The sequence below is a fragment of the Fundulus heteroclitus genome, chromosome 2, assembly GCF_011125445.2.
Source record: "Fundulus heteroclitus isolate FHET01 chromosome 2, MU-UCD_Fhet_4.1, whole genome shotgun sequence".
Taxonomy (NCBI): Eukaryota; Metazoa; Chordata; class Actinopteri; order Cyprinodontiformes; family Fundulidae; genus Fundulus; species Fundulus heteroclitus.
The window spans coordinates 10,573,993-10,588,587 of record NC_046362.1 but is presented as its reverse complement, the minus strand read 5'-3'; the positions used below and the strand labels follow the sequence as shown (position 1 = coordinate 10,588,587).

At 39.3% G+C, this 14,595-nt stretch overlaps 1 protein-coding gene across 1 annotated transcript in view; it reads left to right on the top strand.

Annotated features, from left to right (window-relative positions):
• Positions 1 to 14,595, top strand: part of LOC105938499 (PDZ domain-containing RING finger protein 4-like) — a 77,679-nt gene that overhangs the window by 38,155 nt on the left and 24,929 nt on the right. The window contains exon 2 of the mRNA XM_036144921.1: positions 14,221 to 14,474. Within this exon, the coding sequence (XP_036000814.1) occupies positions 14,221 to 14,474 (254 nt within the window). The remainder of the gene's footprint in view (positions 1 to 14,220; positions 14,475 to 14,595) is intronic.

Here is a 14,595-nt window from a genome sequence, read left to right as displayed (position 1 = left end):
TTGCAACATCTTTTCATGCCAGCCTTGCCATTCTGCTGATCTGCTCTGCAATAGTATCATCCAAAAGCCACCTCATTTCCGCCCCCTCCCCCCAAAAAAACTATTACCAGTTATCACCAATGAAGCCGTTCTACATAAGTCACTACCAGCACCAAATGCAGTCTTTCTCCCTAATTTGATTTTACTCTTCATTTTACACATTAATTCAAAATTGTGAGATCTTTCAAGCTAAGCACGGATATTAGCTCTGCATGTGTACATCATTTTAGCACACAAACCCTGCATCTATCATTAATCCACCACCACCACCACCACCACCACCCCTGCACCCTGCAACCCCATCCCCACAAAAAAGTGTAATTAAGAATTTTCAGCAGTATCTCATGAAACAGATGAAATAAAACTGTTTCAGTTTTTCTTTTCCTCAAAAATCTCACGTCCAGGCGTTATCTCTGATCAACTGGGAATATTCCACTGATGTAATTTCACGCAGAAGCAGTCATAAAGATAACAGGAGCTAGACCTCGAGCTGGAAGAGCTGCTGCAGAAGCAGCGTTCCTTCAAAAGACTGAATCTTTGGAGTGAAGCCCATAAGAATATAAAGTCTCTTGTTTTAATCATAAACGAGAATTAACTCAGCTTACGTGTTAACAGTGCTTTGAAAAAGCATTCATATACTTCTTTATATTTTTTCACATTACAATCACAAATATAAACACATTTTATTAGATAGAATTAACTGCTAAATGGAGGTGAGATGCATTTGCATTCAGCCATCAGCCATATATGGAAGACAACAAACATTGCGAAGGTGCTCTGATCAGGTGAGAACAATAGAAAAGCAAGAAAACACTTTGTTGAGACAATAATAAAATAATAATAATTATAATAATAATACTACTCCAAATCACCCTGAACACAACATTCCCACAGTGACACATGGTTGCAGTCTCTTACTTTGGGGATACTTCAATTAAGCAGGGACTGGCTGGCTCATTGCGAGGGAAAAACATGACAAAGGTTTATGTCCCAAAATCCTTTTTTGTTGTAAAGACACCAATAAATCATATGAAAACTGAATGTCAAATGTCAATCTACCCGTCATTTCAGCTGTGCATCGATAAGAGAGAAAAGTTATAAATACTGTTAAAAACAGACCAACATCGGGAGTTTTTGTGACACTCGGATCTGCACACAGCGACGCTCAGCAGAGGGCAGTGGGGCGTTAAAAGGAGTCTTGTCAAAGCTGATGGCAAAATAGATGGAGCAAAATACAACGTGATCCTGGAAGAAAATCTTCCAGAACACCCAAAATTATCCAGACCGGGTTCCACCTTTCACCCTTTTCCTTTTCAGATGATGATGCTTAGCATGTAGTCAAATAGTTGCAGAGCTGGAGAGTCCTTTCAGCGACAGTCTGCTGCATCCCAGATGCTCTGAAGTACGCTTCTGCAGGTCGTTTCCTCTCAGCTGCTGTTAGACTTTATAATCTCTGCAGCTCACAATAGACTCAATAACTGTTGACAAGATGCAAATGGTTTCACGGTTCTGATCTGGTCATGAATCGTTTAAACGGTCTTTGAGATGCTAAGGTAGACTTGCACACTCCTTAGCGACTCCGAGGTGCAGCTGCACCATCATACATATCTCATCTCATTCAGTTAAACAACAAGTGTTTCTATGCTGTTTTCCCACAGGTTAACTTCAATATTGAATCTTTTTTTTACCTGAGTATTATCAAACATATTATTCTGGTATTTGTTTTTAGTTTGTTTAATTTGGCCTTTCTGATAAACTTTGCTTTAGAACTAATTTTAGATTAGATTAGTTTGTTTTCTTCATTACTCAAAGCTGTGTGTAACTCTATATTGGTCCTTGCCACTATAACACCCAAATTTCCCTATTGTGGGACAATAAAGTAAATTATTTTCTTATCTTAAAGTTACATTAGAATGGTTAGAACAAAGCGTATTCATGTGTTAGGACGATCCGCTCAAAGTCCATGCTTAAATCCCTCTGAGAATGTGTTGTACAGCGTTAAAATTTATATTTACAGAGGCTCATTATCCATTCTGACTAAGCTTGAGTTATTTGACAGATAATAGTGTGAACAAAACTTTAATCTTTAGATGGGCAAAGATGAAGACCCAAAAAACCTGCAGATTTAATCTCAACAGAAGGGGGCTAAATATGGACAACACACTTTTCAGTTTTTTTGTTAAAATGTTTCAGAGCCATCATTCCTTATTTGCCCACCTAACAAGTATAATCCCAAGGAAATACATCCAAGTTTGTGATTCTACTGTGATAAAATGTGGAGTGGTAGGAATATAAGCCCATTTAGGTCACACAGACAAGCTCCGATTGTTAAGTGACTGGACATAACCGGAAAACGCCTGCCTGGGCCGGCCACCTTGGCAGCCAAAGCATTTTCACACAGTTCACGTTGACTGATTTAATAACCGTCCTCTTGATCAGGTCATATTCATTAACACATGTCAGTTTGTTTATAGCCTGAGGTTCACCCTCTGAAAACTCAGCACTTAGATGATATAGTAGATCATCCCTCGGATCATTACGAGGACATTAGCAGTTCATTTCTCATTGGTGTTCTGGTTTCTGATGAGATGAGGACCTAGAAAAAAAATGACAGACATATAAAGTGGCCCTTTGACCATTGTGCAAAGCAAAATTCCTATGTGTTCTTGGTTTTTGGGCTCGCCTTTCCACTGTCATGGAAGAAATGTGCCGTAAACAGTTTCAAAAAGAAAGAAAGACTTGAAAATCCTCTTTGTGTCTATGGATTAAAAAAATATAGATTTGGCATAAGGACAACAGGTGTTTGAGCAAGCAGATCCACAGTCGGTTTATGGTAATCAAATCTAAAAAAAATGTTAATTATAAACACAGAAATTAGCCAGCAGTGCATTCATGAAATGACACTTTCTTCACCACCGCTTGCTGCTCATCAAAACACAGACAGGAAAGCTAACGTGTGGATCTCCTCTGCCTTTGTCCTCCCAAAATAGCCGTCCTTGTACTGAATGATCACTGCAAGAGCTCGGATAATAAACACACATAAAAAGGCGTCCAATGAATTTCAGAGCATATTGAGAGGGGTGATGCGCTTTGAGCGAGTTGCGCAATAAAGGGAGTACTCCACACAAGATTGGTGCTCAAAGAGGAAAATTGGCAGAATTCATCAAATGTTCTGCGGGCATTAAACCTCGGCAGTGGCACGATGGGCCTTTAATGTGAAAGATAGCCCAGGGGGTCTTGTGGGGGGTGTTTTATGTGGTTGGAGGGGTTAAAGGAGGCCTGTTCATTGGTTTATGTAGAAATGTTGAGGTGATTTTCAGATTTCCCCAGTGGCATGCCTGCACTCTCTTTCAGTTTCATGTCACTGGAGCGTTGCCGGAGTCACTGGGACAGTAACGGTGACTGTCGAGGAGTGATTTATGCAGTCATAAGGCCTGTACTATGGCAGACCTTATCCCGTATTTTATTCTGACACTTATTATTGAAATGAGACATTTGGGTGTAAAGAGTAACTCAATCCATTCTTTTACTGAGTGTATGAAGTAGAAGTCATGTTCGCACCGGATCTCATCTCTCTCACGTTAGGAGAGTCCTTTGGAGACGATTTAATTGCATTTTTCTTGTAAATAATCTTCTTGCCGGTAGGTAGCTTTCAAAGATGAAAATGTTAATTAATTTTCGCATGTTGAAAGCAGAATTACAGGACTGACACTGACACTGTTCTCTATTCAGACTCCAGTTAGGCAGCAGTGAACACAACTGCTGGAAGCTGAACATTGTACTCTCCTCTATTGTTGCAAAGGTTCAGCTGAGAAAATCTAAAATCCAAAACAAACATAGTGTTTGTTGTTATAGCAATATTCTGTACCAAAACAAAATTCATTTTCTGGCTTGGCCCCTACGTTATATGTACTGTATTCTGAGCATCACTGATGCTTGAATAGTCAGTGGTCAACCCTAAAGCTAAGCAGAAGCCTTGTCTGTCCTGTTATCCTCAAGAACAGGTAAGCCCAAAATTATTGAGTCCCTTTGCAGATTTAGATATGATATTATTTTAATTTTACTAGGAAAATCTATCTTTATTGGCATTTAAAGAAACCAAACTCTTCCTATAATTGATGACCAACTTTTCGCACGTTTCTAAAAGTATTTATAAAAGTTTTATCTTTGGTGATAAGATGTGGGAAGGCCTTCTTGGCATCACCTTAATCTTTAGGTCCCTCCGCAGGTTCTCTATCAGATTTGAGTCAGAACACAATATAAATTCTAGACAAAAGAAACATGTTGTTAAAATGAAAACGTTTTGTTGTACCTAAATTTGCCAGTGGTATATAACTTTGGTCAAGCTGTATATTTCCTTCCACTTCACAATGATGCTCTAATTTGTATTGGTCTATGACATAAAAGCCCGTTAAAATAAATACAATTCTGTGGCTGCAATATGAATACTTTTGCAAGTCACTGTGTGCTACAAAGCCATGTTCTGTTTGTTCAATTGAACATGATGTCTAACTTGTTTCTTGTCAAAAATAAATATAATACAGAAACACATTGTCAAATAAGCCATCCCCTTATGGATATGTTTCACATTTATACTGCAGTGATCCTGAAGAAGATCCGGGGTGGGTTTTAATTGGTTTGAATAAGAAGTGAAATATTTGGATTTTAGTTGACTTTCATGGCACACACAGAATATTGTAGTGGAAGCTGCAAGCATGCTTATATATTCTGTTTGCTTGGAAATACTACACGAAAGAATCAATATTCAATTCAGAACAGTGTTTTAACAACCGCTATGTTCACGGACGCAATAAAAAAAAGTAATACAGCCAAGTAACATTAATAATTAATTCAACATTATATTCAACACTGTATTTTCATCAGGCTATTACTGTTAATATTCTTTAAGTTTGGGGTCTGTCGGGAAACTCTGTTTCAGTGAAAGGCAAATATAATACACAGTTGTTTTGAATCTTTGAATGCACAGTATTCATTTATTTTTGTGACAGCTCCCAGGAAGGAGGTGGGCCTCCACCAGAATTGTTCACAGTAACATGTAGTGTCTGGGCAAAGTTAATTATTCAATACAGAATAAAACCCTTTAAATACTGTTAATTTTATTGCGTTTTGCTAACTGAACAGTGAGCCTGATGCTACATTGTTTTGGAAAGTTGATGACCGGTAAGGAGTGACTTTAGTCCTGCAACATGATTATTATTTCAATTTCTCAGTATTTCCGCTTCCTTTCCACTCACTAACCGCCATAAATATATGTCTGCATAGTCCTTAGAAGCATGCTAAATTATGTTCCCATTAGCAACTGTAGCCAAAATTAGTACTGCTGTGTTTACAGCATGACACATTCTGTTTGTGCAGGCCGTAGAATACCGCTAGTGCCCATACACACAATAACAGGTATCAGTGGTGCTTGTAGGTGCAAATCGGACTTAGAGGAGTTGCTAAATAACGCAACATCCGCTGTTTTGTGACTAGCTGAGCCACTCCTCCCGTTCATCCACCAAGCTGTGAGTCCTGTTTTTTTTTATAACCATCTTGATAGTCCATCACACCAGTCATTGTGATGGCTAGTTAACTCAACATTACAAACCAATTGTTCAAAACAAAATGTTATTGGTTTTGAATTCAGCTCATGCTTTTGAGACATTTTATCAAAATAATATTTTATTTTCCCTTCTGCTTTGCCTCATAGGCTGATTGTTTGAGCACCTAGCAGCCGTTGTTCTGCGTCAGCTTTCAGAAACATACAGGCAAAGTCCGGTTCTTAACCATATTCACCCTGTGGTATCACTGCATCATTTTAATGGTTACTGGCTTGTGTTTTACTCGTTTTCTTGTTTTATTTTCCAATTCCACCCCCTGTAGTGTATTAGTTTTTCTTATTCTTTTCATTTTTACAAAGTATTTGTTTTTACAAAGTATAATGTTTCTAGCACAGTCAAAGTATGTCATGGCTAAAGTATTTTGTTTTTAAATTCTCGCATTTTGAAGCATTTTGTTTATCTTTGTGCAGACTAAGAGCTGTTTGGCTATTAATTCTTTATAATTAGGTGGTACCACGACTTGGTTATAAAAAAAAAAAAAAGGGGGAGTGTTGGCCTAGTGCACTCAGAGAAGGATGCAAGTACCCAATTCGATCCCCAGTGCCTGCACTCTGGGTCCCTGAGCAAGACCCTTAACCCCTGAACGCTTCCCGGGCGCTGCACAGTGGCAGCCCACTGCTCCCCAAGGGTGGTAGGTTAAAAGCAGAGAACAAAGTTTGTTGTAATGTATGTTTCAATGTATGTTTCAATGACAATAAAGATATTACTATTACTATTATTATTAAGTACAATCTATAACTGACTTTGACAATATTAGCCTTTGTTGTGTATTAATAGTTGTTCATCAGCCAAACCAACCCTATTTTTACACAATAAGTGCATGGTGACAATAATGGCAATAATATACATACAGAGCGTGACAGGAAAAGTAGCTCAGATTGACCATATAGTCTCTAATTACTAACCTTACCTTAAAAGACAACAATCTGATAGTGGAAAAGTTATCCCGTTCTACTTTTAGGAACTATCAGTAAACCTGGCGTTTGAGAGCAAAGTTGTCCGTTGGGAACATTAGATAGAGCTTGACTATCTTAAGTTCCATCTTAAAAAGTCAAGGTTTATATTTGTAAATAATAATGTTGAATACTACTCCATTGATCAAATGATGCAATTGGAAGAAATACAGCCTCCTTTTTTTTTATTTATCAGAGCGTTCTCTCTGTAGAATGGTGATTTACCTGAAAGTAAAAGCTCTCTCTACCGTTGTCTGTACTGTGTTGTGCATGATAGTCCTTCTCATAAAAATCCAGTTTAACCTCTGTTAAAGCTCGCCTGTATTCCTCCGCATACCCCAACACAAACACACACCTTGGCAGCAGCTAAAGCAGCAATTTCTACTTTAAGAATGATTTTTTTCACTATTGGGACACAGTAATGATTATGGTTGTTGTAATTTCCCTCTGGGATTATTAAAGTATTTCTGATTCTGATTCAGAATTTGAATATTTTTTAGGAGTGAGTTTTTAAAACTAGATTCTATTTTAATTTATTTGTTTACATTGTGTTGGTATTTTATCAACATGGAAACTTATCCAGGATAAGAGATGGTATCATAATCCATCCCTAAGCATCATGGGTCAAAAGACTTTGCTGAGAGGAATTCTTTTTTTATTTATTTATTGCAAAAATCAACAACAGTGCACAGCAGGGACAGCAAAGAGGCAGTATAAAGGAAAAAAGAGGAGATGTACAACAGACAACATGTGGCGCGTTCACTGATCAGAAAAAAGATTCAGTTGAGTTCTCAACCCACTGATCACCAGTCTATGTGGATTAAGCTAAAGATATTCATGTTCTTGTCATCTTTTTTTTGATGGTCCATCTTCATTTTGATGCATTTCTTTGTAAAATTAAATGAAATAGAAAATGTACACAACACAACAGGGAAGATGGCTCACCAAACAAGGACATGAATGAAAAACCTGGCAGGTACGTATATATTGACCTAACTAATAAGCGGAAAGAAAGCGAAGGAAGAAAATGCAACCCTAAGACCCTGACATCACCTCCCAAAACTCCAACAATCCCATCTGATGGCTCCAGACAGCTGACTAGTCCCTAACAGTGAGGGGTCATGTTGCCTTTTCCCAACAGAGGAGGCTCTAGCTCAGGATTCTAACTGGCAGCTGTAAGCACAGCACTCCCGGGGCTGGATGACCTACATATTTAACTTTCTCCATCTGCTGGTACACACTTGCATCTCCGCAGGCTGCCACTCAAACCAGCAGGTGACGGCCAGCAGATACGGTAGGCTGCCTGTAACAGAGGCTCACCACCCGTACCCAAACAACCAAGTCTAGTACAAAGATGAACGTCGGACGCTGCTGAAATCCCGATCGCACGATGAACTTTAAATTTAAAGACAACGAGAATTCATTAAGATTCAAAGGGCTACGTGCAAACCAGCAAGTTAGAGCATGCAGTTATTTCAGGGGCATAGAGCTAATGGACTGTTAGTGTCTACTGCCTGAGGCTGGCTTTCACTCTTTGCAGAGGAAGTAAATGGATCACTTCTATCTGTGATCCCTTGGATGCTGCTGGCGGTGTTTGTCCCTTCTGCCACAAAAAAAAAAAAAAAAATACAACAACATCCCGAGCAGAGCCAGATGTGGTTTGAAGTTGTCATGTTAACAGATAAACAGACTGCACTTTTTCCACCATCATCACTGCATTCCGCCCTCCGGTCGCTGGCGATATTGATAGGACGGCAGCAGTTGATGAGACAGCAGCAGTGATAAAGGAGGCACCTGAAGAAAGGCACAAAGCTGCTCCATGTTTGTTCCGCCGCGCTTGTCTTCTTACCTGGAGGATAAATGATAAGATGGAGCGGAGGCGAGAGCATCGCCAGGACTGCCTCGCCGTGGGGCGACAGCCGCCTCGAAGTATGAGCACACTGATTGGAAAAGAAAGGTACTCCTGCCAAAGTTAGGGTTGTTGTTCAGCAGCAGCTCGGAACATCTTTAACTTTTGTCAGACGTTTACCTGAAACAGCACTCACTTATATCATCTGTGACAACATCCCCGTTTTATTTTTCGTTTTTTATTTATTTCTCTTTTGGCGACTGAGCGACTATGCAGCTGAGAAATGAAATTGTTGAAAGGGGGTAAAAAAAAAAAAAGTGGCTTGATTCTTCTGCTACACTCCGCTAAGCTGCTTTCCGGCGTTTGTTGTTGGGAAGCTGGTGCTTGTCTCGGGGGAATTTTGAATGAAAACACATTTCTCTCCTGGCAACAGCTGCTGCATATCCCCGTGCAAACAGCCAGCAGATGTGTCTTGATCCAGCGTCCCCGTCCCCGGCATCCCATTTCCTTCCAACTTCACATTTACCTGATCGTCTCCCATCCCAGTCGTTGGGACAAATGATCCCTCCTGAGTAGCTGCCATTGTTGGGTTCCAGACTGATAAGATAATTCATGTTGACTCCGTGCATATGGAGCAGTTAGGGGCATGAAGCAGCTGTGAGGCTGCTTTGGACCCTGCTGACGGCTGCAGCTGCTAAATAATTTGTCGCAAATGATTTTGTTAGCCAAATTGTTTTCATTATTTCCATGTTTCCATGCACGCTGGTGTTTTGTGTTTTGGTAACTTTCCTGCCATTTTAGAAGGGTAATTAAGGATGTTTCAAGTGAGGCTATGTCGAAGGCCAAGCAATATTTTTTTTTATGTTGACGATAAGCTACTTTACAGCTGCTCTGCCTCTTTTCTCCAGGCTTTAGAGTTTTTAACCAACTGCTTTTAAGCAGTTCAGGCTCACCTGCATGAACTGAAGCTGGTTTTAGACGCAGAACAAAACAGATTTAATATATTTTCCTAAACGTGTGAATTACTACGTTAATTACAGCTTCCCAAAGAAAACGTGTTTCTCTAGTTAGAAGTACCTGGGTCTCGTCTGCAGATTATGGGTGTAGCTTGGATTGTACTACTGTAAGACATCCTGCTTCTGCCGCAGGGCCCAATAACTCCTTGTAACAACTACCTGTGTACCATAACTTGATTATGGTGAAGGTGTGCACATGAGTGCTTCAACTAAATGTTTTCCGTCCCTGAATAAAGTGTATTAGTGTGCTTTAATGCTCGGTACAGGATGTACTGGCATCACTCATCGTCGTGATTTGTACGCTACGTCTCAGTATTGTTCTTTGACTGCTCGAAGCTTAACTCACAGGATAGACCAGGTTTGCAAGGTTCTTGGGAAAATAAGGATCCGGTTCTGCTTCCCATCTCTTTATGGAATACTTTAAAAACGTAACTCAAAATATCTGAGTTAGTCTCACTGGAGACGTTTCAGTCTACGTATTTTAACAATCCATTGAACCGTGCCGGCGTTTTTCTCTGTTAGGGTGGTTTCAACTTCTGCTCTTGTGAGGAGTTCCTTAAATTATTGACTAATTCATTTACTGTTTTACCATATTGTTTGTAATTTTCTCTTTTGTGTATTGTTACTGTGTAATATTATTAGCATTTGTAAATTCCATTATGTTATATTAGGGACAGAAATTGTAGTAATGTGATAGACCCCACCTTCATCGGTTTTGACCTTTCGCCCTCTCTGACTGACTGGCATCTTTTGTCTCTAAGACTAATTAACCTGAATTTACACTAAATGAAGACATTAAGAGAGTTAGACCGGAAGCAAGACATAAAAGAGCTGATCACCTTTTTGTGGCACCTCACTTCAGACTTTCTGAACTATCCCTTTAACAGATGGCATGTTAATGGTGGGGAAAGCAGCCACTAAGGAAGAGAGGAATTTGCGGGGGTAAATCAATTAAACAAAGCCAATTTGGTGATGTGTGTTGCAGTGCGAAATTCAGATCTTCCCTATGAACCTGACATTAAATCAGAAGCCATCATCCTTACCATCTGTGAAACAAGTCTACATATCCTGACAGCTTGCCAAGGTTTGTTGTATTCAGGGGGCAAAACAAGGATGGAAAAGTCCTTCATGCAGGACTTAAGACTACTTAATATTCCTGTTATTATTTGGGATTAATTGTTCCATCTGGCTCCCTTGAAAATCAGGAAAAAAAACAACACTCCTCTTTCTCCTCCTTTTCTCCTTTACATATTTACTGATTTTATTGTGACTGTCAAGTACAATTCCTGAGCAGTAAGGCTTGGAGGAGGAGAAAGAGAAGGAGGAGGAGGCGGAGGCGGAGGCGGCTGGACCGGACAGTACCTGCCTACCAGAGGGAGAGCTGGGAAATGTGATCATTTTTCTTGGGGTCTGTCATATGCCATTGACTGCCTCATTTGTCTGCTCCAACTCCTTTGTTTCCACCAGACTGGCTGTTATAGAATTAGGTTGTGAAGTAGGAGACAACCACAAAGAAAGAAAGAAAAAGAGGGACAGTCAAAGCTAATTATTATAGCGCTCCATGTTTCTTTAATGCACTACTGAAGTCTAAAATAGATGCTGCAGCTTTAAATACCTGCTGAGTTGCCAGAAAATAAAGACGAATTAAAGCAAATGAGGGGAGGAGGGGATAAGGATGGCTATGCAACTACACATTTACTTTTCTTCTTTTTTTCTCCCCCAAATTGCCCCGCAGTTCCACTGGAGTGCTGTTGACCCAGTTTAGCTCCCACTCAGGTGATTAATGCAACTTCACAGCAAACAAAGGTCATCTCGGGAGGCACGGCAGCGGGTCAGAGCACAACTAGAGCTAAAGGAGGTTTATATGAGCACAGTTGCACCTCGGAAAATAAAATGCTCCTTGCAGAGCATCAATCAGTCTCTGGAGACACAAGTGGAGTATTGAAAGAAAGGAAAGGGCGTGCACAATGTAGGTGGAATGAGAATAATACACTCAAATGTAACTAGAGATAATTTGACAATTTCTTTTATAATCATTTTTTGGAAGGCATCTGTAAATTGAATTTATACAGTGCTTTTGTAGTCATATCAAGCACTCAAAGCGTTTTACGCTAGAGCCACATTCAACTAAATGCACTCACAACCTTCATACACCCAAATGCAGCTTGTGGTAAAGTGCCTTGCCCAGGAGCACGTTGACCTGTGACAGGATGAAGATGGAATTGAACCCATAACTTTTGGGTTACAAGACAACTACTCCTTCCCCTGAGCCATTACCTTGTTGTCAGTTGGCAACCAGGTGACCTCAAGTGTTTAAGAAGGTGAACATGAATAAAATGCATCACTATTATATATACAAGGCATTACGCATTTTATCCAACCCATAAATTTTGCGTTGCAGCAAATGTGTCAGAAGAGTTCTCATTTACATTTTAACATATATGAAAAACTATACCTAAAATTTAAAAAAGGCTAATATTATATTGACAGTGATCCAAATATTTTCTTTTAGAGGTAGTGCAATGATTCAGATATCTAGCTGTCATTATTAACTCAAGTATCTGTTAAACAACAGGTGTAAAGGATTGTGAATAAAATGAAATTAAACTATTTTGTCCTATTTTCAAAAATAACTAAATAAACTGCAACTAAAATATCTAGACTTATACATTTAAAAAGATGATTTTTTATAACTTCAAATGTAAAACTTACTTATCAGTATTACCACAGCTGTACTAAAAATTAAAAGTTTAAAACAATTATTGTACATTTCAATACATTAAGCCCATTGTGTAATTTTTCTGGCCTATGTTTAATTTGCTATTGTTAACCAAATCTGACTCTTCAGGCTTGAGCCACTTTCTTTTTAATAAACCCTACCTGGTGTGGGTTCTATACAGATGATCCACCAAACAGCTTCAGCTGTGAGAGCACAGTTAGAGCCAAAAGCTTCCCACTGTGAGGTGTCCATGTTATAGAGACGGGTGTAAAAAGTCCAGATCAAATTCTGTTCAAAATAAGATTGAGTGGACCTTAGACAGATCAGATCTTTATAAATCTTTAACCTTCGATAAATGCATAAAAAGAAAATTGGTGATAAATTGTCAGTGGTCATTGATCTATAATATTGACCAATAACAAGGATCAAGATTACAAAGCAAACATGGTTGACTAAACAAGAAAAAAAAAACTCAGAAAATCTGTAATCAACATTTTTCCATATGAGGTATGGTAAATATTTCAGAGCAGACTTTTTTTTCTTCAAAACAGCAATCATGTATGTAGTAAAAGTTTATGCTCCATCAAAACATCCATCCATTGTTCATCCTAGCAGGGGCTATCTCCAGCGATCACTGGATGAGAGGTGTGGTTCTTCCTGGCCAGGTTGGGAATCCATCACAGGACATTAAACCATTCACAAACATACAGAAAGACACCTGGCTGGCATTCAAACACGGGACCTTATTGCTGAAAGCATCAGTGCTATTCCACCATACAGCTCCACATCAAAACTTCTTGTGAAATGTTATCATTTTTTTACAGCTCCCAATAAAATCTAGTAAGACTGCATGTGGGCTTTTTAAATTTTGCTCAGTCAAAACATAATTCAACATCATTAATAAACATGAGGAAAAGTTAACTAATCAGTGGTAGCACTGAGAATTTAAGAAAAACAGATTCCTAAACAGGCTATGGTTAAAAAGATAATCTACTTTAATAAAGTATGTGGAGTTGGCAGGCGTTTTTGATTAAACAGAAAACACCTGAAACTGTTCCTGTTGAGCTGGGATCTAGAGCTCATTTATGCTGCGATGTTTTAAAAACACGCTTTATTTCATACTGAGCCATTTCTCACTGGGTTTAAATCACTCAGATATGTGTTTTTTTTTTTTTTTTTTTTTTTTGTGTGTGTGACTGGTGTGAACAAAGGATTACTGGTGGAATTTCTCCACTGTAAAATACTCAGAGCTCCTCTGTCAGAGTTCCCCTCTGGTTTATGTGTCCTTAAATGTCGGCTGCCTGTGAATTTAGGTCATTTTGATATAGTGAGCGTAAGAAGATGTCTTTTTATTTCTGCTACGATTATGCGTTTCAAAGACTTTTTGTTTGAAACAGTTTCTTTAGTTGTTTGTTTGTTTTTTTGCATTCTTCACCTCACTCGGTAAGGACATTTTTCTGCTCTGAAGGCACATTTAAATCAACAAGTATCTATAATTATGCTGCCTTTGACTTACTTTTTTTGGACATACAAATCATAATCTCTGCTTTCAGCAATTCTTCTAAAGAAAACTCTCCCGAGGTATTCCACAATCGTGGTTTCGCCTTCAGAGAAATTACTGGGCTAAATGAAGCTGTGATTTTCTTTATGTGAGCCAGCTGCAGCGCAAATGGTTTTCAAGCTGACTGAGAACCCTGTTCATTTTGTGGAGAGGAGGGTGAAGGTAGAATGAGTGAACAGAAGCCATTTGGGGTTTGTTTGTTTTTTTTACGTGTGTCAGGTTGGTGAAGATTTCTCTTTGATTGTCCGTTGAGATAAAAATCAGAGAGACTAAGTATTTTATCTGAGAGCGTTCATCCACATTGCAAGGTTAAAGTTATAGTAAAGAAAACAGTTAAAGAGACGTTTCAATCCCACTTGGTAGAGTTCGAATCCAACCTCGTCGGTGGCATTTGAGTCAGAGTGAAACAGCTTTTTATACTGTAGTCTAAACTGCGTGGGGTATTCTCTTCGCCATTTTCAGGTGAATGGGAAGGAGTTGTCCAAATCCAACCATGATGAGACTGTGGAGGCCTTTCGAGCTGCCAGAGACCCCGTCGTGGTGCAGGTCATCAGGCGTACCACCAGTGGCCGCCCTCACGGCCCCCCTCAGGAAATCCATGTGGTGGACGTGTGCACTCAGACCGACATCACCTTTGAACACATCATGGCGCTGGCAAAGCTCGAGCCTTCGACCCCTCCTGTGCCTGACGTCTGTCCCTTCCTGCTCTCCGATAGGTGTGTACAACCCTGACACAAAGCTGCTTATTTTAATGAACAGTGCCTTGCAAACGTATTAATAGACCTTTAAACTGTTCATTTTTTTCACCTTGATAGCACATATTTTATCAATTTGGAA